The following is a 25,235-nucleotide window of genomic DNA, read 5'->3' on the forward strand; positions in this document are numbered from 1 at the left end:
GCTAGGGGCCGTGGTCACCAAACCACACTCCCATGTTAAGAGCCCCTGGAGCCCCTTTTACGACAGGCAGGAGATACCGTGGGTGTTATTCTACAGTCCCCACCCACAGGGAAAAAGACCATAACAACATAGGTAAAATGAAACTGAATGGATATATAATTAAATAAAATTAAATGATGGATTTTAAAATTTGGTAGTAGATAGGGCCAAGGGCACCCATGCCTGGGGGCAAGGAGGGGCTGCGGCCCCCCACTAGTTCTCAGGGAAAGGAGAAAATCTAATGTAATCAGGTGTTTTTCTTTCAAGAAAATGGTTTAAAAGTCGGTATTACATAGAAGTGGTAGTACCGCCCCCCACCAACCGGCAGGGGATACCGTGTTATTCTACCGCAGAATACAAGTCGCCATTCATCTTCCAAAGTATTAAAAATACTACATACCCCCAGGTCTAGCCCCCCCCCCCTTTAACTATCATATGCTCGCCCATGGATATGGCCTATACATATGAATTAACTTACTCTCTCTCAAAATGTTACAAACTTTTGTTGATTCATTGCTTCTTAAAACAAAACCTCAATGTACGTCATTTCTTTCAATTATAACCTTCTGAAATTTACAAGGACGGTATGAAATGTTGGACGACCCCAAAGCAAATAAAGAGAGAGAAGAGACCCCCAAAGACCCCCGTCATGAGAGATGCGCAGTTACAATGGCACAATCGACACCAGTGATTAACGATTTATCGCTGCATATCGAGACGGTATCGAGATATGTTGTAATTGTGATGTGTGTGACTTCCGGGCAACTTCCGGGACATTGTAATCAATAGTTCTGTCAGGTAATAATAACAGATTTTATAATAAAGAAATATAAATAGATGCGAATTTAATTAATTTTAGAATCTTGGGAATAGTGGAGAAAGATAGTCTCTTTTTCGTAGGAGCTTCATTATGTGGACAGAAGAAGTTTATAACTGTGGCAATTTCCAACCATAGGTTGTGCAGTGACAGTTTCATTATCGTGGTTAAAGTCCGCTCATAATTTAAGGTAAAGCTGATAATTATGTGCCTGTTTCGAGTGATGGCACGAATAAGACTATAACTCATTGTTTCTCGTACTGTACGTAGAAGAAATAACTGTAGTTGTTTTCAACTTCGACCGTTGTTTCATGCCCTACAAGTGCGTTTTTAAATGAATTATGGTATTATCACTACCTGGTATTTGTGAGGTGCTTCTGTACAGTTTACTGTAAGTTCAGCGTTTTGAAGGTATAGTTTATTTGAATGAAAATTATACTTCCTATCAATTTGTGAAGCGAATGTTTAGCCCAGTGAAGTTGTTCATCTTTGAGGTTAGGAGAAACAGTACATTAAGAATTTGTCAGTCAAGTGAAGGTAAATTTTTAACTGTGAAATATAACGTATATTTTATCTCATTACGTCTGACTTGGGAATACGTAGGCCTACTGTTCAAAATCATGTAAGATGATCAGTTTTTTCCACTGGCATTTATTTTGAAACCTGTTATATAATGATGTTGCTGTATGGTTGTTGGGTTTATTTGATCACTTAAAACGAATCTAACCTTCTTATGGTATTTAAGGGTGCTAATAAATAAGTTTTGAACGATTTAGTCTTTTACCCATACAAAAACATGATTTTAGAAACAATAGATGGTTAGTTTCAAAATAAGAACAGCAGGGTTATCAGTCCTATATAAAACAAGGACTACTTAGTATAGGCCTAAATGAATTGAATTCTGCAACAATCACGTATTCTCATGCAACTGTAAGTGTTTTAGGGTACTGGTATCTAAACTAATGCAAGTGTAAGAAAACACTAGAAAATACCTGGAAATATAATTATGTATATATATTTTTAGCAGAATTCTGTTATTATGAGCCTCCGTGACTCAGGTGGCAGCACGCCGGCCTCTCACCGCTGGATACCGTGGTTCAAATCCCAGTCACTCCATGTGAGATTTGTACTGGACAAAGCGGAGGCTGGACAGGTTTTTCTCTGGGTACTCCGGTTTTCCCTGTGATCTTTTATGCGAGCAACACTCTCCACTATCATTTCATTTCATCTGTCAGTCATTAATCATTGCCCCAGAGGAGTGCGACAGGCCTCGGCAGCCGGCACAATTCCTATCCTCGCCGCAAGTTGAGGGCTTCATTCATCCCATCCCTGACCAAGTCATTGACTGGAAAACAGGTTGTAGGTTTTCATTTCAGAATTCTGTTGTTAATCAAATATTTTCTTTTTCAGGCATTTTCTAAAGGATTCTGTTATTCATAAAATGTTTTCTTTTGCAGGTATAATGTAGTGTTTACTTAATCTTGCATTACAATAGTTATGACACACTGAAAAACTTACAGGTTCCTATGTTAACTTGAGTTGAAACTGAAAAGAGAATGGCTTCCATTTTTTATTATTAAAGTAAACAGTGCACAAATGTGCATTAGGTTTTACAGTATTCTATTAGGGATCTTTCTCTTTTGATGCATTTGCTGAAATGATATCATTCACACAAGGCTTTACAAAGCTTACGTACACAGACGGTTTGTGGAAGCCCGATTGGCTACATAGCATATGGTGAAATCGATGTATTGCCAACCTACTTAAAGGACTCCTCATAATATTGTTCTGTTCTGTCCATCTCCGATCGAGCATAGCGTCTGTCGAGTTGAAGTCTTGGTCTATGTCAGCTCTTTTCTTCTTCCTGTTCTGTAGAAGCTCTTGTTGCTGCCTCGTAGATGGGAGTTTCATTCTGAATTTTAATTCCTCCAGTAGAAACGTATCTGAAGCAAGTTCATATGCCAATCTTGAAGGAGACGTCTTGGAAATCCCAAGAGTTATTTTCAAAAATCTAGCTTTAACATCTTCAATTACTCGTAGGTCCGATACTGATAGATGCTCCCAAATGAGTTCAAACCCATAAGTTATTATTGGAAGGACTTTGGCGTAAAATAACATCATGGCCGTATTCAGAGATAGTCTCGTGGGATCCTTGATATCATATACAGTAGAGTCTCGCTCATCCGACCTTCGCTTATCCGACATTCCGTGTTATCCGACACTGTTAGACTTAATTTCAACTTTTGGTGGAGACTAAATTCAGACACACCCGCTGTGGAGGGTGCGACCAGGGGACAAGCACTGGCCTGAACGCCGGCGGTAGGACTGGGTTTTTCTCAAGGACAGGTGCAGTGAGTCTTCAGTCAGTGTAGTATTGGTTGGGTGCGGATGTTATAGTGTTCATATCCTCTGTGAGTATGGCGAGTAAACGGAAGAAAGTGACTGTTTCTATGGAACACAAATTGAGTGCATTAAAGAGACTGGACAAAGGGGAAACTCTTCAAAATGTGGCTTCAGATTATGGTGTTGGACGTGTTACAGTAGGAGACTGGAAAAAACAGAGGGAAGAAGTTGAAAAGTTGTGCTCTACCAGAGCAGAGAAATACAATGAAAAATGTCAGTACGAAAAAGTAAGTGAAGCACTATTTCTTTGGTATCTCAACACCGGGAAAAGGGCCTGCCAATATCTGGCACCATTCCTGCCAGTGCTGGGTGGCGTGATCGGTGGCAAAAACGGTACGGTATTAGGTAGCTTAATATCTGTGGACAAAAGTTTCTCTTCGTAAGACATCTGGAATGTTTTCGTTTACTACTGCATGTACTGTACAATTGAATTGGTAATTCAATAAATAGAGCACCGTAAAACACGTCATTGTTTTAGCCTTCCTGTTGGTTTCAGTTCATTTTCAAAGTTATTCTGTATTATCCGACATTTTCGGTGATCCGACGTACTCCAGGTCCCGGTTACGTCGGATAATCGAGACTCTACTGTATACTTCTAATGGCTGCCAAGGATCTCTCTTACATGGCTTTTAGAAGAGGTAGCTATAGGTTGGAATTTGATACCTAGATATCTAAATAGGTTCACAACCCACAGGTCCTCCCCTCCACATTGTAGTCTGTTTTTGGTTGAAATTCTTCCCCCTTTCCGAAATACCATCTATACTGTTTTGTTTTTGTTGATTTCCAAGTTGTTATTTACAGCATAGTCCTCAAGTTCATTCGTTACATTTTGTAACTCTTCTTTATTGTTCGACCATGGCTTCCATTGAAAACCTACAACCTGTTTTCCAGTCATTGACTGGATCAGGGATGTAATGAATGAATCATATATAGGCTATTAGTACGATGGGATCGCCATTCTCAAAGTGATTTATTAATGACTGATAGATGCTATGAAATGAGAATGGAGAGTGTTGCTGGAATGAATGATGACAGGGAAAACCGGAGTACCCAGAGAAAAACCTGTCCCGCCTCCGCTTTGTCCAGCACAAATCTCATATGGAGTGACCGGAATTTGAACCACGGTATCCAGCGGTGAGAGGCCGATGTGCTGCCGTCTGAGCCATGGAGGCTCCCCATGGCTTCCATTATAACAAAAATACCCCCCTTCAACACACACACACAACTTATTCTGTTAGTGTCTTAGTTTATTACTGTCTAAGAGTTCTTATGCTAGTCATAAGTGATAACATAATTTGATCTTTGTAAACTAAGGCTATTATCAGAGAGTGTGCTGTGTTAACTATCTTTTTTTAAACAGATTTTTTTAAATATTGGTCTTATAAACTTAGAATATTTTTCTGTTGATATGAAACAGAAGAGAACAGTAGTTTACAGCAGCAGTGGAGGACCAACTAAATTGATAAACAGGAGATTAGTGACAATAGAAAAGTGCAGTGAAGCTCTTGTAGGTGTGATGATCAGATTCAGTTGAGAAAATCTATGTTCACACTCGCTGGTAGATATGAGGACACTTCACTGTTTTCTGTTTTCTTGTCCTTACCATAATCCTAGAAACCTAGAACAATTTGTGTATCAGGAAGCCCAAGTTGAGTATGGAATTATTATATTTTGTCTCACCATAAGTCATTCCAGGACTGTCTGGCCAAGTTGAACAGCTCAACGTTTAGCACTTTCTGACATAGAAATATCTTTTGTTTGCAGAAGGTGATTCTCCATCCATTGTTTCAGGTAACAGGAAAAATTCTTTAGGTCATTATTGTGACATTTTGCATTAGCCTATTTTTTTTAACACAAGCTGTTCTGCTTCTTCTTTGGGGCTGTCAAAATTTTATGGTAGCCTGTCCGTCAGCATTCTCCTAGAAAAAGCCTTGTATATAGATTGCCTGGTGGAGCTTAAGTAAAGCAGCACCTCTTATGAGGATGGGTAATGAGTGTCGTGTGAGTCGCAGGAATGGCATGGAGAGCAAATACCCTGGTCACCAGGCCAAGGGAATTAACCCCTTCACGTTGTAAATTCTGTGACACAGCCAGGAATTGATTTTGGGATCCAAAGGCTGGAAGGCCAAGATACTGAATAGTCATCCGTGGAGTGGGACACAGATTACAGAATGATACACTCATCAGCGACAAAAGGCAAAACACTACATATTTCAGACAAAATTTAATGTTAGTCCATTTGAACCATTGAAAAATCAAGTATCATAACATTGCAACAATATGGCAATGTATCATAAGTTAATTAACCTATTTGAGAAGTGTCAGCGCAATAATTGATAAATATTGTTGATCGTGACAATCACAACAATCCACCAACACGAATTTGGAAGTGTCAAAACTTGGAACTGTGTACAGTTTCCTATGCAGTCCATTTGTCCACATGTTTTTGACACATTTCCATTGCCTCAGTTATGGGTATTACCACCTCTAGTTGCAGTTACAGTTGTGATTCGATCAGGCATGCTCAGAATACAATCTCAAACGTTATCTTGGTGAAAGAGTTCCCATTCTGCCTGGTGCACAGCCCGAAGTTGAGCCAGTGTGTCAGGAGAATGACTCCTGGCACGTCTCCCAAGCATGCTCTATTGGGTTTAGGTTGGGACTACGAGCAGGCCACACCATATGCTCAATTCTGACTTCATCCAGTACTCATGTACACAAACGGCAATGTGTGGGCGAGCATTGTCATGCATCAGGATAAAATTCTATCCAATGACAGGTGCAAAAGGCACCCCATAATCCACTAACATCTTCTCGATGTTTCGGTGGGCTGTCAGACTTCCCTCTCAACGAACACAAGCTCTGTGCATACATCAGTGGTAATCCTAGCCCAGATCATCACAGAGGCTCCATTGAATGCTGTCCTTGCAGAGAAAGTACAGGTTGAATAACATTCCTTGGACCTACTCCATACTCTCTCCTTTCTATTCGATACCCTGAAACAGAATCTGGATTCCTCCATGAACAGCCCTGAGCTCCACTGCTCTACAGTCCAGTTTCGATGGGCATTGGCGAATTGCATTCGAGAGGCACGGTGCTCATGTGTAAGCAGAGGTCCTGTGGGGGGCCTCGTGGACTTTAATCCTCTTCATACAACCTCCTCCTCACTGTCCTTTTGCTGATGTTCGTGCCCCGTACTTGCCACAAACAATTTCTGGCCTTCACAGCTGTTGTGTGTTGATCACGAAGAACTTGCATTATGAGAAAGCGTCATCACGCTCAGTAGTGCCTCTCCTGTGACCAGAACCGGGCCTCTTGGTGTAGATGTCCTCTCTGTACCTTTTAACAGTTCTGTACACGTTAGAACAAAACATGCCTATTACATCTGTTACATATCGTATACTGTGCCCATCCTCCACTAACACTATGGCCCTTGCTCCGTTTTCAGGTGAAAGAGCCATTATGAGCTGACTTAGAAGCGAGACTAACTGTTGTAGACACGCTGTAATGTCCACAAAAATAAGTAGCACAAGAATTCACAGCATTAAACCGTACGGCAGCTATTTGTGGTTATTCTTGTCAAAAGGCGGGAAATGGCAGTATTGTCACGATCGGTAATGTTAATCAATTATTTTGCTGGAACTTCTCAAATGGGCTAATTAACTTATGATACATTGCCATATTGTTGTAATGTTATAACATTCAATTTATACAAGGTTTCAAATGGGCTAACATTAAATTTTGTCTGAAATAGTAGTGTTTCATTCTGTTTGCCAATGAGTGTACCTTACCATTATAGAAATGTCACAATATGATATTGCTATCACCGTGCAATGTTGTGTGCCCTTTGATGAAATGCTGCAAGTCAGGAATTACACTCAAATTGTTACTAATGTTGAAGCTCATTTCACATAATACAGGGTGATTCACCTAAGATATTCCACAAAAATGCCTCCTAATCCAGTGAAGATATTGATATTCTGTTTTTATATTCCTGAATGGTATTAAAGGGCTTATGAAACATTGTATAACATTTCTCCCTAGGGTTAATAACGAAGATATCAACACCAACTTTGTTTTTCTAATGGAACTTCTTTATAGTTTGCATTGTCGTACCGCCACAGACGGTTCGTACAGTGACAATGGGATAGGAAAGGGCTAGAAGTAGGGAGTGGGAAGGAAGCGACCGTGGCCTTAATTAAGGTACAGCCCCAGTATTTGCCTTGTGTGAAAATGGGTATCTAAGGGCTGTCAGCAGTGGGGGTTCGAACCCACTCTCTTAACTGGAACTAGAGAAAGACCCTTGATCCAATGGACTTCGGATTTAGTGGACATAATTCGACAAGAAAGCACAGATAATGAAAATAATTACAAAATTAATTATGGAATAGAAATGAACAAGAACACAATTTCAGAGCTTTTGAAATTGCTGAGCATGTCCTATGGGGATGATCAGAAAGTTGATGACGAAGAAGAAGAAGAAGCAGTTTCAGCTCGTCAGGAACTGTCTGTGGTTAGAGAACATATGGATGACATAATCTTGTTCACAGGTACCTCATTAAATCCAGACGGGACTGCTTATTATAAACATTTTCAGCAGATACGTTCAAGAAACAGCATACAAGTGGAGACCAGCTGAAACCTGATACATTTTTCAAGCCAAATTTATCGTAAAATAACATGCAGCGTACTTAAATTATTCCTATTGAGGTATATTGATACCATGGAAAGTCTTTTTGTCAGTACAATCCTTAGATTCGCAATTTTATGTACTTTTAATTTTATGAACAGGCCTTAACCCCTGATAATCCATTAAATTGAGAGTTTACTGTATAGTAATAATGATAGCAGAGAAAAGTTCAAAGTGTTATGAATTTATTCACACTTCAATTACTTTTTGAAATATCAATAATACTTCGTTTTGTGATTTTAATAGCTGAGAGCGGGCGCTGGTCTTGCCATATCGGACAGTGTTTGCTGGTGCAAGGACATGTTGACATGCAATTCTTTCCTGTTTGGTGTATTGAAGTGTCATTTGGTTCAGCAGTTGAGGGCACTGCATAGTATTCACCACTGTGGTGTTAGGCTGGCAACTGATCTTTATCGAGCATTGTGTGTACCATTTCTAGGTATCATATGTGAACAATTTTAATGATGCAGCATCTGACCTTCTCATGCCTCGTTATCTGTTAGAGATAGAGTAATCTGGTGAGAACCATATGCCTGAAATACAATATTAGATAGCTTGTGAGTGAAGTTCATTGACAATTGAGATGAGAGCAAGCTCATGAGCAATGCTGACATATAAATTCATTGCAGCAATACTTATATTTTTCAAACTTATCTGATAAAAATGGGTTGAATTGATGTATTTAAATGTTACTTACGCCGTCCCTATTTCGGCAGGACAGTTCTTTTTTGTACAAATGTCGTGCTGTCTTACAAAAGAGCTTAATTGTCCTGCCTTCACAAATTCAGCTTAAATTTCCAACTTTTCAGAGATGTATTTAGGAGAGATCAGTAGCTGTTGGTAACCCTAGTTAGACAATCAAAGCCACTCAAATCTTTACAGCATTTCCAATTCCCTGTTGTTTCTTTCCATGTTACTGTGTGGAATGTTTCTAATGTACCTGTTGACATATAATGGACTGAGCTGTCTACCTGAAATCAGATATGAGACATCAAAGTAATGGTTGGTATTATGTAGTCTCTCAGGTATTATTGCTTCTGTTGAATAATTAACGAAATGTGGACCTCGAAAAGAATAAACTTGTGCTGCCTACCAAGCACTGATGATCAAATCAAATTTTACACAGACCCAAGTTGAATAACATGATTTTCTGAAATTAAATGCCCACTTGCTCAGACAAATATCAGCAGGTACGCGTAACACACAAAATACCATAATACTGTAAAATTAACTTTGTGTACTGGTGCATATACTGTATATTGTACTATAGTTACTAAGAAGTTGCCTAATTCTTTCTTACCATATAGATCTTTCTTTGATGTTACAAATAAACTATAAACAATGAACACAGAAGTTTGTTTGTGACAACAGTTTCACAGATTGACGTTCTCACTCCAACTGCCAGAAGTTCCAGTCACTTTACATAAGCATGGTCTTTTTTTTTTTCATCATTTTATGGCCAAGTAATATTGGTAATGATTGTAATTGTTTAAGGTTTTTTTATTACTTTGAAACAGTGGTACCAGTATGCAACTTGCTGTGACGTGTGTATCATCCAAGCCGGGCTGAGTGGCTCAGACGGTTGAGGCGCTGGCCTTCTGACCCCAACGTGGCAGGTTCGATCCTGGCTCAGTCTGGTGGTATTTGAAGGTGCTCAAATATGTCAGCCTTGTGTCGGTAGATTTACTGGCACGCAAAAGAACTCCCGCGGGACTAAATTCTGGCACCTCGGTGTCTCCGAAAACCGAAAAGTAGTTAGTGGGACGTAAAGCAAATAACATTAATTAATTAATGTATCATCCAATACAGTGAAATCTTGATACATGGACAGGAAATAAGAATTGTTGATGGAATTATCATTATAAACAAGGATTTAGAATAACTAACTCTTATATCAATTGGTGAACATAGTAACATCTGAAAATTAAATTACATTAACATCCTGCCACATCATATCATTTAATTCCCATTAATGTGAAGTTTGATACAACAGAAAAAAAAACCGCACACACACACACTCTCTCTTCCATATATGTCCAGAGTACATTCATATTGACCACATCATTTTAATTTCTCATGCATAATTGTTGTTCACACTATGCAGCACTCCACTACTATAAACTACTGTAGTTAAAGCAATCTGAAATTACAGTCTGTTTCACATTCCTCTTCGCAGACAGAGAAACACACCAAGACCTAATTGCGTCGACATTCATTGGTACAGTTACAACAGTCCTTAAAATGTACGGCAGTGTGTCAAAATGAGATAATGAACGGGATATTTACGTTTTAAGCAGCTGCCTAATAACTACAGTACTGCTGTTTAAATCCTTCTGGTATGCACACTACCTAGATCTTCCTGGAATTATGTAGCTGTCGAGTTTCCAGAGTTGCTCAACAAACCCACCCCTCTGGTAAGTACACAACTATAAACACTCTTGCTTGCTATGCTTACGCAATAAGAAAGTTCAATCTTCATGTGGCAATAACAGATGTTCCTAATTACTTTTGTGCTTGGATTATCATAGTACCAGCAGGAAAGCACATCGCCAGAGTCTGAAAAGGCAGTCGTAATGGAGAGATTTATCATTAAGAGAGTATCATTAAATCGAGAGAAAGTTTACATTGAATTCTTGGAGTTAATGCCAGGACTAGAATATTTTAACGTTCCAGAGAGGATTGTTGTTGTATCGGTGATTGTTGTATGAAGATTTCACTGTACCTGGTTTCGCTGCTAATTAGTACCCAGCTGTACTGATCATTGCTACAAAAGCAGTCATAGGGACAGAAAGAAGCCAATGAAGGTTCTAAATGAGTTACAGAGAAATTGTGTGCAGTCATTATATTGTACTGGCCATTATAGCTGTACAATTGTCAGTGAACAACATACCAGCAGGAGGACAGGTTGTATCAGACAGACTAAGTAATGAAATTGGGAAACATACTTCCTGATTTTCCTGTGTAGATATTTGGGGTCCTTGGATTTTTCGGTTTCAGCTTGTAAAATTATCAACTTTATTCTGTTTCTATCAGCATTCAATTAAAACAGAATAGTAAAAAATTATTATTTTGACTCGTGTGGTGTTGATATTTTAGATCCCACCACTGTTCTAAATTCTTTTATCTTTATTCGGATCTGCTCTTTTCACTATCAGAGTTTTAGCCTGCTATTACTAGATTGCATACCAAAAGCCTGATTTCAATTCTAAAACCTTTCCACAGTGTTCATATGGAGTAAGGGCATATGACAGGGTTATTGATTATTTGTTACATTTTCCTCTCGGGTACCATTTGATTATTAACTTTGATCATTGTTCATCTGGATGAGCTCGACTTACATGCATGCTGATAACATGGTTAGTTTGAAACACTTTTTTACAGTGAGAACATTCTTTTGACCAGAAGCGTTCATGACATTTTACTCTGGCAGGGCTGTGCCGCCATCTTCTCCTCCTCCTCAATCAGTCCAGTTTCCACTGACCAGCACAACGGTACTTTTAGATGAATAATAATAATAATAATAGTAATAATAATCCGATGATGCTGGTTGATGGAATTTATGTTCACACATTAACAGGCTAACAGCTAATGAAATTCAGATTACTATGGCACTACACTGTTTCACTGATCACAATCAATCACAAACGATAATAACGACATTCATGAAAACAAATACAGTGCACTGCCAAATTTCTCCCTCCTTGCTCAAATTTTAAAGCATGAAAAGAATGCATTTAACAATTTGACTACCCTACAAATAGTGCCGTCATGTTATGGTTACATTTTGAATCTTTATTATAGCTTCTTTATAGAACTGAATTGTTTGAATAGTCGGTATAATGGAATGCATTGTTTTGTAAAATGTTTTGGAATTAATCTCTTAACAACAGTTAATGTAAGACATGGGAGAAAAAGCCAAGATGTATTGTAAAGTGGTTGGCGATCTTGCTGAGGGCTCCGCCGGTCAGCGCTTACACCCGCCTGCACTCTTCCTTCCCCTGACAAGTCTATATCGTTCTTCCAGGCTTTCCCCCCATCCCACACACTTGCTAAGTCTAGGGACCTACTGTGGGCTCTCCTGCCACAGCCCAAGCGCCTCAAGACTATGTAAAGAGAAAACATCGTACTTGCTAGACAGCAGCTACGGTCTGAAAGCCTTTGCTATATCTTTGAAAATAGAAAAGCGAAATGTTTGCAGCCAAAATAATAAAGATAACATTGTGTAACTGAATAGCACACCTCTGGTACATTTGTCCATCTCTTTATATAATCAGTTATAGTGTGATATAACGTTAAATGTTTTAGAAAAGGCGGCGGGGTGGCATCCAAAGGCCCTTCATGCACGAACCGCCACTGCTTTTGACAAGTTGTGTATCAGATTTTAGACTTCGTGTAGCTTCCAAAAATTTATTCACATTAATAGTTGAGTTGATTCTAGTGTTGCCGGGCTGAGTGGCCCAAACGCTAGAAGCGCTGGCTTCTGACCCCAACTTGTCAGGTTCGATCCTGGCTCAGTCCGGTGGTATTTGAAGGTGCTCAAATACGTCAGCCTTGTGTCGGTAGATTTACTGGCACATAAAAGAACTCCTGTGGCACAAAATTCGGGCACCTCGACGTCTCCAAAAACCGTAAAAATAGTTAGTGGGACGTAAAGCTGATAACATTATTATTATGATTCTAGTGTTAGGTGTACAGTTGCTGAAACTTTCTTGAAGACTTTGTTCATCAGGCTCAAGGTAGTGGTGCAGTGTTCTAGAAGTTTGCACGCACTCACTACTGGGTTCCAAAATACCTCTTGGAGTCGGTGAGATAGGAGCATCAGTTTGAGAGAGATTCTGGGGGGGGGGCTACGATCAGGCCTGGCGGCATCACTGGTAGTTATTTGAGAATGCACATGTTTACGTACCTGAACAGTTTCCAAAAGGCGTGGATTGTTGTTTCTTTAGTTTCTCATCTTTGCTCTCTTTAATGGAGACACTGTTACTTGGAAATCTTAGTTTTTGTAGGAGTTGTTGATTATCACCAAGGTTTCTTACCTCTCCCTTGTTTATTCGCACATGCTCAAAATACATTGCCGGTTCTCATATGTGTAGGGACAAGATAATAATTACTTGACGACTTCTTTTGTCAGTTTACTAAAATGTCTGTGGCCGCTTAATATTCTCAGAGAAGTAGTGCCCCTAACCTTAATTAATGTTAGTACTTAAAACACGACCTAGCATCCAATGTGCATGTGTAAATAAATGATTGAGGTGGCATTTTCATGGTTGGCACTTGAATGATCACAATCCCTTCTAAATTACACTTATTTCTAAAAAGGAACCTAAAAGGACCCAATACCAATCATAAAGCAAATAAAAGCGTATGTTTTATATAAAATATTAAATATATAGGAGCGTGGCACATTCACCAAGTTGCTACCTTTTTGATACTATTATGGTTGTGAACTGAACTGATCTTGTTCAGAAATATTTCAATTAAATGTTATATCAGATATTTTTCTGCTTTTTTTTTTCTTTAGGAAATAACTGACAATGGAAGGTAACTACAGTTTTTCCTCTTACCATAATGGGGGTCCACGGAAGGAAAAGGATTTTGGGAAGTTGGCCCAAACAATTGGAACAAATATTCAGAAGATTTCACAAAATGGTAAGCTTCAGTCATGTTACTCCTTTTTCTTAAACGTTACAGAATTTATGTTGTGCAGTATGTTGTTTTTGTATTTTTTCCAGAACACAATAATACAAACCGTAGATACCTCTGTAATCTTTTCCATCAGTTGTGACCTTAATAGCTGTCTAGTGACAGTCAGTCATACAGTGTGTTGGTTATTCTCAAGATTAAGTGTTTCAGAACTCAATGTTTCTGTATACAATTTCATTTATATTCCATCCTCTTGTATTAATATTGTTTGCTCCTTATAAATACTCTTAAGAGCACAGGAAGAAAACATTTTAAAATTAGTTTCTGATAAATAATTGTTTTCCAATGTGTTTTAGTGTCATCTATGCAGAAAATGGTCAACCAGTTAGGAACACCTCAAGATTCACAAGAACTTCGGAATCAGTTGTAAGTTCCCAGTATTATTACATATTTTAATTACAAATTGTTTTCTTTGCAGAATCCTGAAGTAATATGAGTTTCCAACCCCCTGATATTTGATTGTGCTACTGTGTCTTGAAAATAGTGTTACGCATAATATTAAGAAATTCTACTTCACTCATTAACCTCATAAGTAATATTATTTGTAAATCAGGTTACTTTAGGCATGGTTAAGAGAGTTGTGCCATGCGCACACGCACACACACACACACACACACACACACACACATTCATTTCTCTTCAGTTCATAAAATTCTTTGAGGGTATTACAGATGCCAGTAGTGTCTGCAACTTCCTACTGTGAGTCTAGTGTGGCTAATGCATCCAGTTATACAGTATTTCTATTCCAAACTAATTAAAGCCAACTAAATTATTCTGGAGGACAAGCCATGTATTAAATTCTTAAAAGATTCAGAAAATACAATCAAGTAATTTAAAAGGAAATTGATATAAGATGGTTCAAAGACTTTCCAAATTACAAGTGACCTTAGCGATCAACTACTCAGTATGAGGCATAATTGTAGAAACAATGGTTCTCATAGACTATGACAAGATGATCAGAGTAATGTATATTTGTTTATTCATTAAGTCTATTAATATTTTTAATAATTTTTCTTTTGTGTCAGTATCATTGCTTTGTATAATAATAATAGAAGGAGGAAGAAAAATATTATATGTAATCAGGGGTGGTGCATGGTATTGTTGTAGTGTTGGCCAACACCCAATCATTTTACACTTTATTTGTCGTCTTCTAATTTTTTAGTTTAATAAACATAACATATATTCTAAAATATGCTAAAATCAAGCATCTTTGCTCGTTCGATGTACTAATGCTTCGTAATGGACCAATAAACTCTGTTGGCTTTGAATCAAACTTGGGGGGGGGGGTTGCTTTCCTGTGGCAACTCCCAAGCAGTAAGCCTAAGCCTGTATGTAGCATCAGGTAGCACGCTCGATATTATCGGTCCTTGGGTGTTGCACAGGACCATCAAACCTCCTATCGAATAACAACTCCAAAAGTCTCCACTCTTCGGAGATACTTCATGCCTGCTTTTTCCCTCTTGCAACAGTAATTTCTTTTCCACACTACTAGGGTACATCATACCGGTCCACCCACAATATTACCAACATTTTGCATCGATGAAAAACAGGAAGGCAAATTTTCAATTCAAGAGAGGTAAAAATAATTGTAGTTATACTGTACAATTAGCCTCTTATTTCCTGTATTTTAATTGCCAGATATATTTCAGTTTTAATAGGAACGTAGTTCATTATTAATGATAATAGAGTTTCTTGTTATTTCTGTAAACTTCTGATATAAGAATGGGACAAAAAATTTGCTGCAACACCTAGCTTCAGATACACCAGCCACCATATATATATATATATAGAGAGAGAGAGAGAGAGAGAGAGATTACTCTAGGAATACAGACTGTGGGGATAGCTTAAACAATGTTGAAATTACCGTTTATATGCATGATGAGTGGTTTGATAGAATCTGACAGTGTTCTTTTAGGAAAGAAACATGTCATTCTGTTGTTCCCTAATTAAATACCATTAGTAGTGAGTAGTCATCAGTCAAGGCCTTCAGTTCAGAGGGTTTGATTTCCGGCTAGGTCAGGGATTTTAATGGTATCTGATTAATTCTCCTGACTCGAAAACTGGGCGTTTGTGGTTTTTTTTCAACTCTCTTCTTCACATTCAGACAATACTCCGCACTGCCAAGCACCACAAAAAACACACAGTACTAACTACATCCCTCCGCATAGGGTTGGTGTTGGAAAGGGCAACATGCCGTAAATTGGTAAAATCCGCCAACCTCACAGGTGGGGGAAAAGCAGTAAAAGAAGAAGAATTAGTAGTGAGTATTCATCGAGTTATCCCATGAACCCTGGCATCTCGTTGCCATCTCCTTGAATTCATGTTGGAATTTTTTTCCCCAGTTCTTTACTCAGTTAATGTGTATCCTAGAAAATATGTAACAAGATGTGAGAGTTTACAGTGAACTTTTCTTGTCAGCAGAAGGCATAACTCCCTACCATGCGCACATTCCATACGTAATCTGATCACCCAGTGAAAAGCCAAAGTTTGAGAAAATAGTATTTTTAAAATCTTCCACGTCCTGCATTCCCAATTCATATTTGATCTGGACAATCATGAAATTAAATCATGCCGTGAATGATGAAATAAAAATTTTATTGTTTTACATCCCACTAACTACTTTTTAGAGTTTTTGGAGGCATTGCAGGACAGACTTCTTGGTACAAAGTATGGGATGATAACACGCTGTTATCCTCCTCCCTCCCATCCATCTTATAGGTCTTTTATTTTAATGTTGACTGACTTGACCTTGAGAGCCATTAGAAGTAAATAATGCTGCCATGGAATGCTGTGTTTCAAATGTCTGTTTCCAAATTTTAAGAAGTCCAATCATCTGTTCACTTTTTTATTACCGGGTGACTGAGAAAAGGCCTGGAAAGGAAGTATTTCACTTCGTGTCAAAAGGCAATGTCTGTATTCTTATCATACTGTAGTGCATGTAATCTCTTGTGAAATACCTTTCTTTATTTTGTAGGCATCAGATCCAGAACTATACCCAACAGTTAGCAAAAGACACAAATGCAAGTTTAAAGGAGTTATCAAGTATTACTTCATCAGCCCCAGATCAGGTATATAAACTCTCAATTATTTGCATTGGCTCTTATGATTGTGGGTTTTTTGGTAACCTTTAAGTTTTATTTAATGCAGATATTAAATATTAATTCTTGTGTACTTTCAGAGAGAATGGAAAGCCCAGAAGGACCGATTAGCAGATGAGTTTACTACTGCCCTGAATTCCTTCCAGTCTTCTCAGCGTGATGCAGCTCGGAAAGGAAAAGAGCAGATTCAGAGAGTTCGGGCTAATTCTGGTCTAGGAGATCCTTTCGGAGGTAAAGCAGTTATTTCTTTATTTCAAAACTGTTCATTATTGTAGGATGTGCTGATCAGTTATTTCAGTGAGCTGTTGGGGCATATCCAACATGAAGATTATTATTTATCTGCCAAATAATGGAGGCTTTGAAGATTGCTTGCTTTGGTTGTGGGCTCAGTGCTCCCAAAGTGTTTCTGATCCACAGAAATAATTTTGTTTTGTTTTTTGTGGGAAGGGGATGCAGACTAGTGATGGGATATTTGATTCATTTTACTGATAATCTTAAATAGTTGTTTTGGATGCTTATGACTTAATGTATAAGAACTGTATGTATTGAATATGTGGAACATTTTAAATAAATTTTATTATTCTAAGATTACACAAAAATTCAATACGAACCAACAATGAAATTTATTACATATCATCTCAAAGAACATGGAAATTTCATTTGTACTCCCGGTAAGTACATAATACAAAACAAATAAGTTAAAAAATGAAATGCAGGAAAGCAACGGGAAACTACCTCACTCCTCATTTCCCTAGTATGCCTCTTCAGTGACACCTAGGCTGTCTATGACAGCTGTTGGCGGAGCTGCAGAGGATCAAACCAGCCTTCGGGCTGAATACCCAACATACATACATTTTACTGAATCGATTCATTTGATACTGTTCACGTTACTGAATCAATACAGTGATCTGACTCACGGCACATTAGAGTCACCGTTCCTATTGCACCTGTGTACTGATAAGACAGCAGCAACAACATTCAATGCTTGCTGCCACCATGTGGTCTTCATTCTATGAACTGTTTTCTTACGCGTCATTTAGCTTTCAGATTCAGGTTTCTCTAGCAGCAACCTCATCGCATCAAATTTTGATGTTACTAAGCCTTTCCCCCACAGTGACAACTCCATTAAATAAGTATATAGAATTAGATGGAAAAATATCTGTACACACAATCATCAGTGATCTGCGTTTAGAGCTGTTGCCCAGATGGGAGATTCCCCATCAATTATTTGCCTAGTCTTTTCTTAAATGATTTGAAAGAACATGGAAATTTCATTTGTATTCCCGGTATGTACATAATACAAAACAAATAAGTTAAAAAATGAAATGCAGGAAAAAGTAGATACTTGTGCAGTAGTATACATGCTCCTTATATTACAGTACAAAACTTACGTAGTTAATAATAATAATATAATACGAAGAAGAACTGACATAACTCAAAATTTTATACACTAACTTATGGTTTTCCCGCAATTCTCTGAAAGTCAAAAATCTATTATATACACAGATTTAGATGTAAAAATACCTGTGTTTGTAATAAGTAGCCTACATATTAAATATAAATCAAATAAGTTTCTTTACCTCTCACCAACACAGGCAGGCCTTATGGCGACGATGGGCTAGGAGTGGAAAGGAAGCGGCTGTAGCCTTACTTAAGGTATAACGCCAGCATTTTCCTGGCGTGAAAATGGGAAAACACAGAAAACCGTCTAACATGTGCCAGCAGTAGGATTCAAACCCACCATCCCCCGAATGCAAGCTCATAGCTATGTGACCCTACCTTGATAACTTTGATCGAAAACCCAAGTTATAGTATCTGATTGGTATATTCATATATGTGAATACCAGGAAATCATTACCTTTTATTCCAATGATATTTACAGAAATAATCTGGATTTATTAACTTTTGAAATTAAATGTGGATATATTAAGTTTTGAAATACAAAGTTAGGGAGATGTGAAGTTTTGTCATGAAATATTATGTACTCAAGGAGAAAACAATATAATTTCGTAAGAAAATAATACATCCTATAACAAACAAATTATTTTTGTCTCAAAAAACATAGGAAGAGGGCTTAAGGTGGAAAATTACTACATACACCTAGACCAATACTTTAATGCCAGTCACAATCTCAATGAAATCTCAGAGAAACCCAACATACTCTTCGATCTATTTATCACTTTCCTCAGAAACAATAATGCAGCCAACCTAAACTCATTCCTAAATTTAATCAAAGGTACTTTTCCAAGACAATTACACTTTCTCCCGCACCCTTCAGCCCCACCTTAAGCCCTCTTCCTAAGCCATATTTCATTTCAATACAAGAACTTACTGATTTCCATGATTATAATTTTTACAACACCCCATTTATACTTTATTCTTTGTTAAAAACCTCTTAGTATGTATATTCCTTGTATTATTAACAATTACCATAACATCTCATTTCACTTGTTATTCTTTAAAATAATATTGTCTTAGGATTTCGCCACAAATGATCTTTGCTCCAATACGGCTGATGATGACCCCTAGATGGGTCGAAACTAGTACCGTATAATTTTGTAATTTTGTGAATATATTGTAGTATTGAAAAGGTGGAAACATTTACGTTATTATTATTATTACTTATATACTACACAGATAAGCCTAAAATGAAGTCTCGATTATATCTTGTACGGTACGCGACTGGCTGACTTTTAAATGAAGAACGAAGAAATACTGCCTTATAATTTGAGTGAAATATACAATGGGTAGGCCATAATTTATTTCTCATTATCTTTGTTAATGCTTTCTGCCACCAGATTTAATAACAATCACTCTCTCGGAAAGTCATGTTAGGCTTCTTTCTTCGTTTCTGCTCAATAGCCGACATAATTTATGCAAATTATTCGCAAACCCCGAATGGAATCATAAACTTGGTTTAAATTTCGATAGCGGTGGCAGCACGTAGTCATTTGTTTTCCGTGTGGGCGTGCGTTAGTAATTTGCAGCTCAAACTCAGATTGAAACGAAAACTTAGTTTTGGTAAACCGAGATAATAAATTCTGTGGTGAATACGGAAGTGAGCGTTATCCGAGATAATGACATTATCCGAGTTTACAAATCTAAGATAACAGCAAAAGTAACTGACGTTGGTGAATATGGGCCTAAAACACTTCTCACGCGTGGTCTCTTTTTACTGGACTGTAACACGACCGGTGGTGGATAATTCTTTTCACGCAATGTAAACACTTGAAATAGACACACCGGCAAAATCTGATGTTAGTTTTGCGATACATTAAAACCTCGTTAATTCAAAGTCTTTGTAATACAGAAATCTGACTTCCAATTACATGATATCGAATTAACAGCCATCTTGTAATTCAGAAATGCCAACCCTCGCCAGTTTTCGCGGATTCTGCTTTTCCGCGTACTGCCTGCTACGTGATATTGTGGCGTTCCTTAAAACGCTCAATACAAAAGAATTACGATTTCACTCTATTTTCAACTATGAAACACACTATAGAAACACCAAAGTGAGTGAAAGTGCAGAAAGCAATTCCTGCACATTCCGGAAGACGCGTTCTATCGTGATGCGGAAAAATTTTGAATTTAAATTACTCTGTAAAATACGGTACTATTTAAAAAAAAATTTAACTCAGTTTAGAATTAAAAGTCTGAATTGTTTTCCGTTTAAATATGACGTATGGAGACAATTTTTTTTCCATCTACGGTTGCACAAAGCATAACTGTACACTCAGCATCGAAAACTAGGTGAGCCAGGAGTGTGTTGGCAACCTTGACGCAAATAAAACCCGCACCCCAATTTCGTGCCTCAAATTTTTTTTTTAAATATCCAGGGATTACTCGCGTAAATACAGTACTCACACTGCACAACGAACGCGTATACAAAATTATTAAATAAGAAGACCTTAAAATCGACATTTAAATCACATCACCTCACAAAGATTATCTACGCAGTAACTGGTATACCATTTCTATTATGAAGAAAACATTACATATATTCACGAATAATCATCAAGAAATACCGAATAATTACGACGAAATGCGTGCTTTACAATTCAAATATTGCACGGGACGAACAGTTATCTCCTTATTGAACCTTAACCGCAATTACGGATATCACCAAATGTTTGCGATGACCACATTAGGTTACCCAAATTGTCCTAGTTATGTCACCTCATGACAAATAAAAGAGAAATCTACACTACTGCTAAGCATTCTCCGAGATAGAACAGAACACAGACAATATCTTGGTACTTACCGTTGATGATTTCTTGAAGTTATTCTCCATCCTCTCACTTGGTTGCATTTAGAAAACATAAAAATATTCATCCCAAAGGCTGGTTTGATCCTCTACAGCTCCACCAACAGCTGTCATAGATAGCCTAGGTGTCACTGAAGAGGTATACTAGGGAAGTGAGGAGTGAGGTATTTTCCCCGTTGCTTTCCTCACTGAGCCAGAAGTTGCTATTGCATATCAGTCTGCCAAGCCCACTGAAATGCATGCACCAACCGACCCTATGAGCGATATTTTCACACCATTCAAAACAGGGACTGGCTGCATAAGGAATGGCATTACTGGCATCGCTCATACCTCAGTCACTTTCATATTGTCAAAGCCAAGGATGAGACTGAGACAGGTCAATGAAAGTAACAAATTTATTCTAGCCCATACCAGAAGACATAGTGCACTGTAAACACTACATCCTGCCAGCAAAGGCAGCGGTTGGATTTAAGTTATTTCATTTCACCATGAATCCAGGCCTGTCAGGACACTAATCCCGTTCGAGCCCTCATAATGGATCTGATCATGACATTACAGAAACAATCTTCAACCATCGTGTGCATTTGAACCTGAAACTTGTACAGTTGAATTAGTACAACAATATTTATATCACACAGTATCTCAATATTAACCCAAAACACTCACCTTATTTCTTATAATGACTATCAGATCGTATTATTATTACTACCATTTCCTTCAATATTTCTCTCTCAGTGACTTTCAAGTCCCACAATTTCAACTAGCACTTTCTTAGAATGTGTCTACCAGTTCTTTTTTTTTTTTCCCGACCTTCAATTTTAATTTTTATAATATCATTGTTCATAAAACAAAATCCTATTATAACTGTTACAATAATATTGGTTCGCATTTCTTAATTTATGTCAAGATCGTTAGCTTATAATTTCCTTTACATGTGTTTGTGACATTTGAGAAATGTACTCTATGATAATGTCACTCTTCTAATTAGGAAGTTATGTAAAGGAACACGCTTCACCATTCATTCATATCTTCTTGATTTGCTCAATCGATTCTCATCAACGCCTTCTTGTTCACTGAACTTGCATCGTTCAAACCATGGCCTCCGACGCATGTTATTGCGTGACCTGAATGTTACATATTAGACTTGCCTATTTCTACTGTTGGCATGTAAACTTCATTTACTGGTTTCCGCTTATACATTGGTTCGCATTTCTTCCCAACTTGAGTTTTTTGAGAGCCCGTCCATAGGCTATAAATGTTACAGACAGAGGTGAACTCCTGAAAGTTAGTGAATCAAAAGGAAGGGGAGCGGGCACTGATGACATGTACGTTGTTATTATTATTATTATTATTATTATTATTATTATTATTATTATTATTATTATTATTATTATTATTATTATTATTATTTATTTTCCACTAATTGTAATTACAATTTAGGGATGGTGAATGGAGAAAGGGCATAGCCCCACATTGACAAAAGTGCCTCCATCACCACTTAAAATTATAATATACAAATATACAATTACATTCTACACAGTGTTCTTATATACAGTTACCGTATTTACATAATACTCATATCCCGGGCTAGTTGCGGAAGAGCGAGTAGTTAACGTTCGGAAATCATCTGGGCAAAGCTAATTAATCTAACCTCTCCCTGAGGTGAATACCATAGGTATATTGACAGGAATACGGGTACATAAATCTCGTGAATAAGAGAAAGAAATCGGGTAAAATGGATTTATTAAACCAAGACCTTAATATCATCCATACTAACAACACACACAAAAAAGAAACATATAAGGCCTGACGGCCGAAAAAATAAACAAAAATGTGCCGCGCACATGTCCATATCATTTACCACAAAGATTAATACAAACGGTTTACGGCCCGTATAAAGGGACACATGACTTGGGAGTGACTTCAGATTATTACATTTATGAAATTTTGGTCTACTCAAACTTCGCTTTGTCCTAATCCTATTGGGATTTGCTTAAAAAGTATCTTTACATGTCCGCAGTAGATAGTTAATCACACTAGTAATCGATCCAGTATATACATATTTACATCATTAATAATGAAAACAATTCAATTGCAATGCTAGTCCTGTGCTGCAAAACTTATATCTACACAGGCTCTAAAGTGCGACCACCCGCACGGAAATTGAATGGCACAAAATGCTAGCAACCTCTATTTAGCTATCGAGCTAATTAAACAAATAAAATCTAATTGAACGCTGTTTACATCGAATCATATAACAAAGAAAGAAACTATACAAAATCAGCCATCAGAATCTCACAAAATCACAAATCAAACCAGAAAGGCTTGACATAAATGGAATAGCACGTATGGGACCTGTAAAATAAAACATTATACACTGACTGACAGAGCAAATGCAACACCAAGAAGGAGTGGTCAGAACTTTATGCCAATTGCAGGGTAGACTGATGTCACTGAGGTATGCTCATGATGTGAAATGCGCCGCTGTGCTGCGCACGTAGCAAACGATAAATGGGACACGGCGTTGGCGAATGGCCCACTTCGTACCGTGATTTCTCAGCCGACCGTCATTGTAGAACGTGTTGTCATGTGCCACAGGACACGTGTATAGCTAAGAATGCCAGGCCGCCGTCAACGGAGGCATTTCCAGCAGACAGACGACTTTACGAGGGGTATGGTGATCGGGCTGAGAAGGGCAGGTTGGTCGCTTCGTCAAATCGCAGCCGATACCCATAGGGATGTGTCCACGGTGCAGCGCCTGTGGCGAAGATGGTTGACGCAGGGACATGTGGCACGTGCGAGGGGTCCAGGCGCGGCCCGAGTGACGTCAGCACGCGAGGATCGGCGCATCCGCCGCCAAGCGGTGGCAGCCCCGCACGCCACGTCAACCGCCATTCTTCAGCATGTGCAAGACACCCTGGCTGTTCCAATATCGACCAGAACAATTTCCCGTCGATTGGTTGAAGGAGGCCTGCACTCCCGGCACCCGCTCAGAAGACTACCATTGACTCCACAGCATAGACGTGCACGCCTGGCATGGTGCCGGGCTAGAGCGACTTGGATGAGGAAATGGCGGAACGTCGTGTTCTCCGATGAGTCACGCTTCTGTTCTGTCAGTGATAGTCACCGCAGACGAGTGTGGCGTCGGCGTGGAGAAAGGTCAAATCCGGCAGTAACTGCGGAGCGCCCTACCGCTAGACAACGCGGCATCATGGTTTGGGGCGCTATTGCGTATGATTCCACGTCACCTCTAGTGCGTATTCAAGGCACGTTAAATGCCCACCGCTACGTGCAGCATGTGCTGCGGCCGGTGGCACTCCCGTACCTTCAGGGGCTGCCCAATGCTCTGTTTCAGCAGGATAATGCCCGCCCACACACTGCTCGCATCTCCCAACAGGCTCTACGAGGTGTACAGATGCTTCCGTGGCCAGCGTATTCTCCGGATCTCTCACCAATCGAACACGTGTGGGATCTCATTGGACGCCGTTTGCAAACTCTGCCCCAGCCTCGTACGGACGACCAACTGTGGCAAATGGTTGACAGAGAATGGAGAACCATCCCTCAGGACACCATCCGCACTCTTATTGACTCTGTACCTCGACATGTTTCTGCGTGCATCGCCGCTCGCAGTGGTCCTACATCCTACTGAGTCGATGCTGTGTGCATTGTGTAACTTGCATATCGGTTTGAAATAACCATAAATTATTCGTCCGTGCCGTCTCTGTTTTTTCCCCAACTTTCATCCCTTTCGAACCACTCCTTCTTGGTGTTGCATTTGCTCTGTCAGTCAGTGTATATGCATACATTCTCCACATGTGGTCATTGGGATCTCCCACAGCAGGCAGACGCATGGCTTGCGTCTGGACATAAGACACCATGCATATCTATTCCAGGATACTTTCACTCTCACGATCAGCTAAGACCTGTAGACATTACCTAGTTGTCAAGGGGAGGACGGATAACGGTCCAGGCGACATTCGACTATGAAACGGCCTTGGGGTGGTGCATTCAACTACGCACGAGGGGAGCTTGTCGCTACCTGCTAACCTCCACTCGGAGACCAGGCTAATTCCTTAACATTCGCAGTTCTTTTGCTGCTCCTTTATAAAATAACCTGCGATCTCAATTCAGTAATATAACCAATCGCACGTCAATAAGGGCTTCAGCCTCTTTCATTTGAGAATGCACATCAGTTTCCATAAATCCTGAGACCAACTCGGG

At 38.8% G+C, this 25,235-nt stretch overlaps 1 protein-coding gene across 5 annotated transcripts in view; it reads left to right on the top strand.

Moving 5' to 3' along the window:
- Positions 1 to 718: 718 nt before the first annotated feature.
- Positions 719 to 25,235, top strand: part of Syx7 (syntaxin 7) — a 70,520-nt gene continuing 46,003 nt past the window's right edge. Inside the window, exons 1-6 of one of the 5 annotated variants that reach the window (XM_067146808.2) lie at positions 808 to 837; positions 10,126 to 10,363; positions 13,471 to 13,598; positions 13,949 to 14,018; positions 16,627 to 16,720; positions 16,831 to 16,981. In XM_067146808.2, coding sequence (XP_067002909.1) covers positions 13,484 to 13,598; positions 13,949 to 14,018; positions 16,627 to 16,720; positions 16,831 to 16,981 — 430 coding nt within the window. In that variant the 5' untranslated portion in view covers positions 808 to 837; positions 10,126 to 10,363; positions 13,471 to 13,483. Of the gene's footprint in view, positions 838 to 964; positions 1,047 to 1,081; positions 1,268 to 10,125; positions 10,364 to 13,470; positions 13,599 to 13,948; positions 14,019 to 16,626; positions 16,721 to 16,830; positions 16,982 to 25,235 lie in introns of those variants that run through there. The other 4 variants (XM_067146807.2, XM_067146810.2, XM_067146809.2 and 1 more) reach the window with 4 other exon arrangements.

Source organism: Anabrus simplex, chromosome 5 (assembly GCF_040414725.1).
Source record: "Anabrus simplex isolate iqAnaSimp1 chromosome 5, ASM4041472v1, whole genome shotgun sequence".
Classification (NCBI taxonomy): domain Eukaryota; kingdom Metazoa; phylum Arthropoda; class Insecta; order Orthoptera; family Tettigoniidae; genus Anabrus; species Anabrus simplex.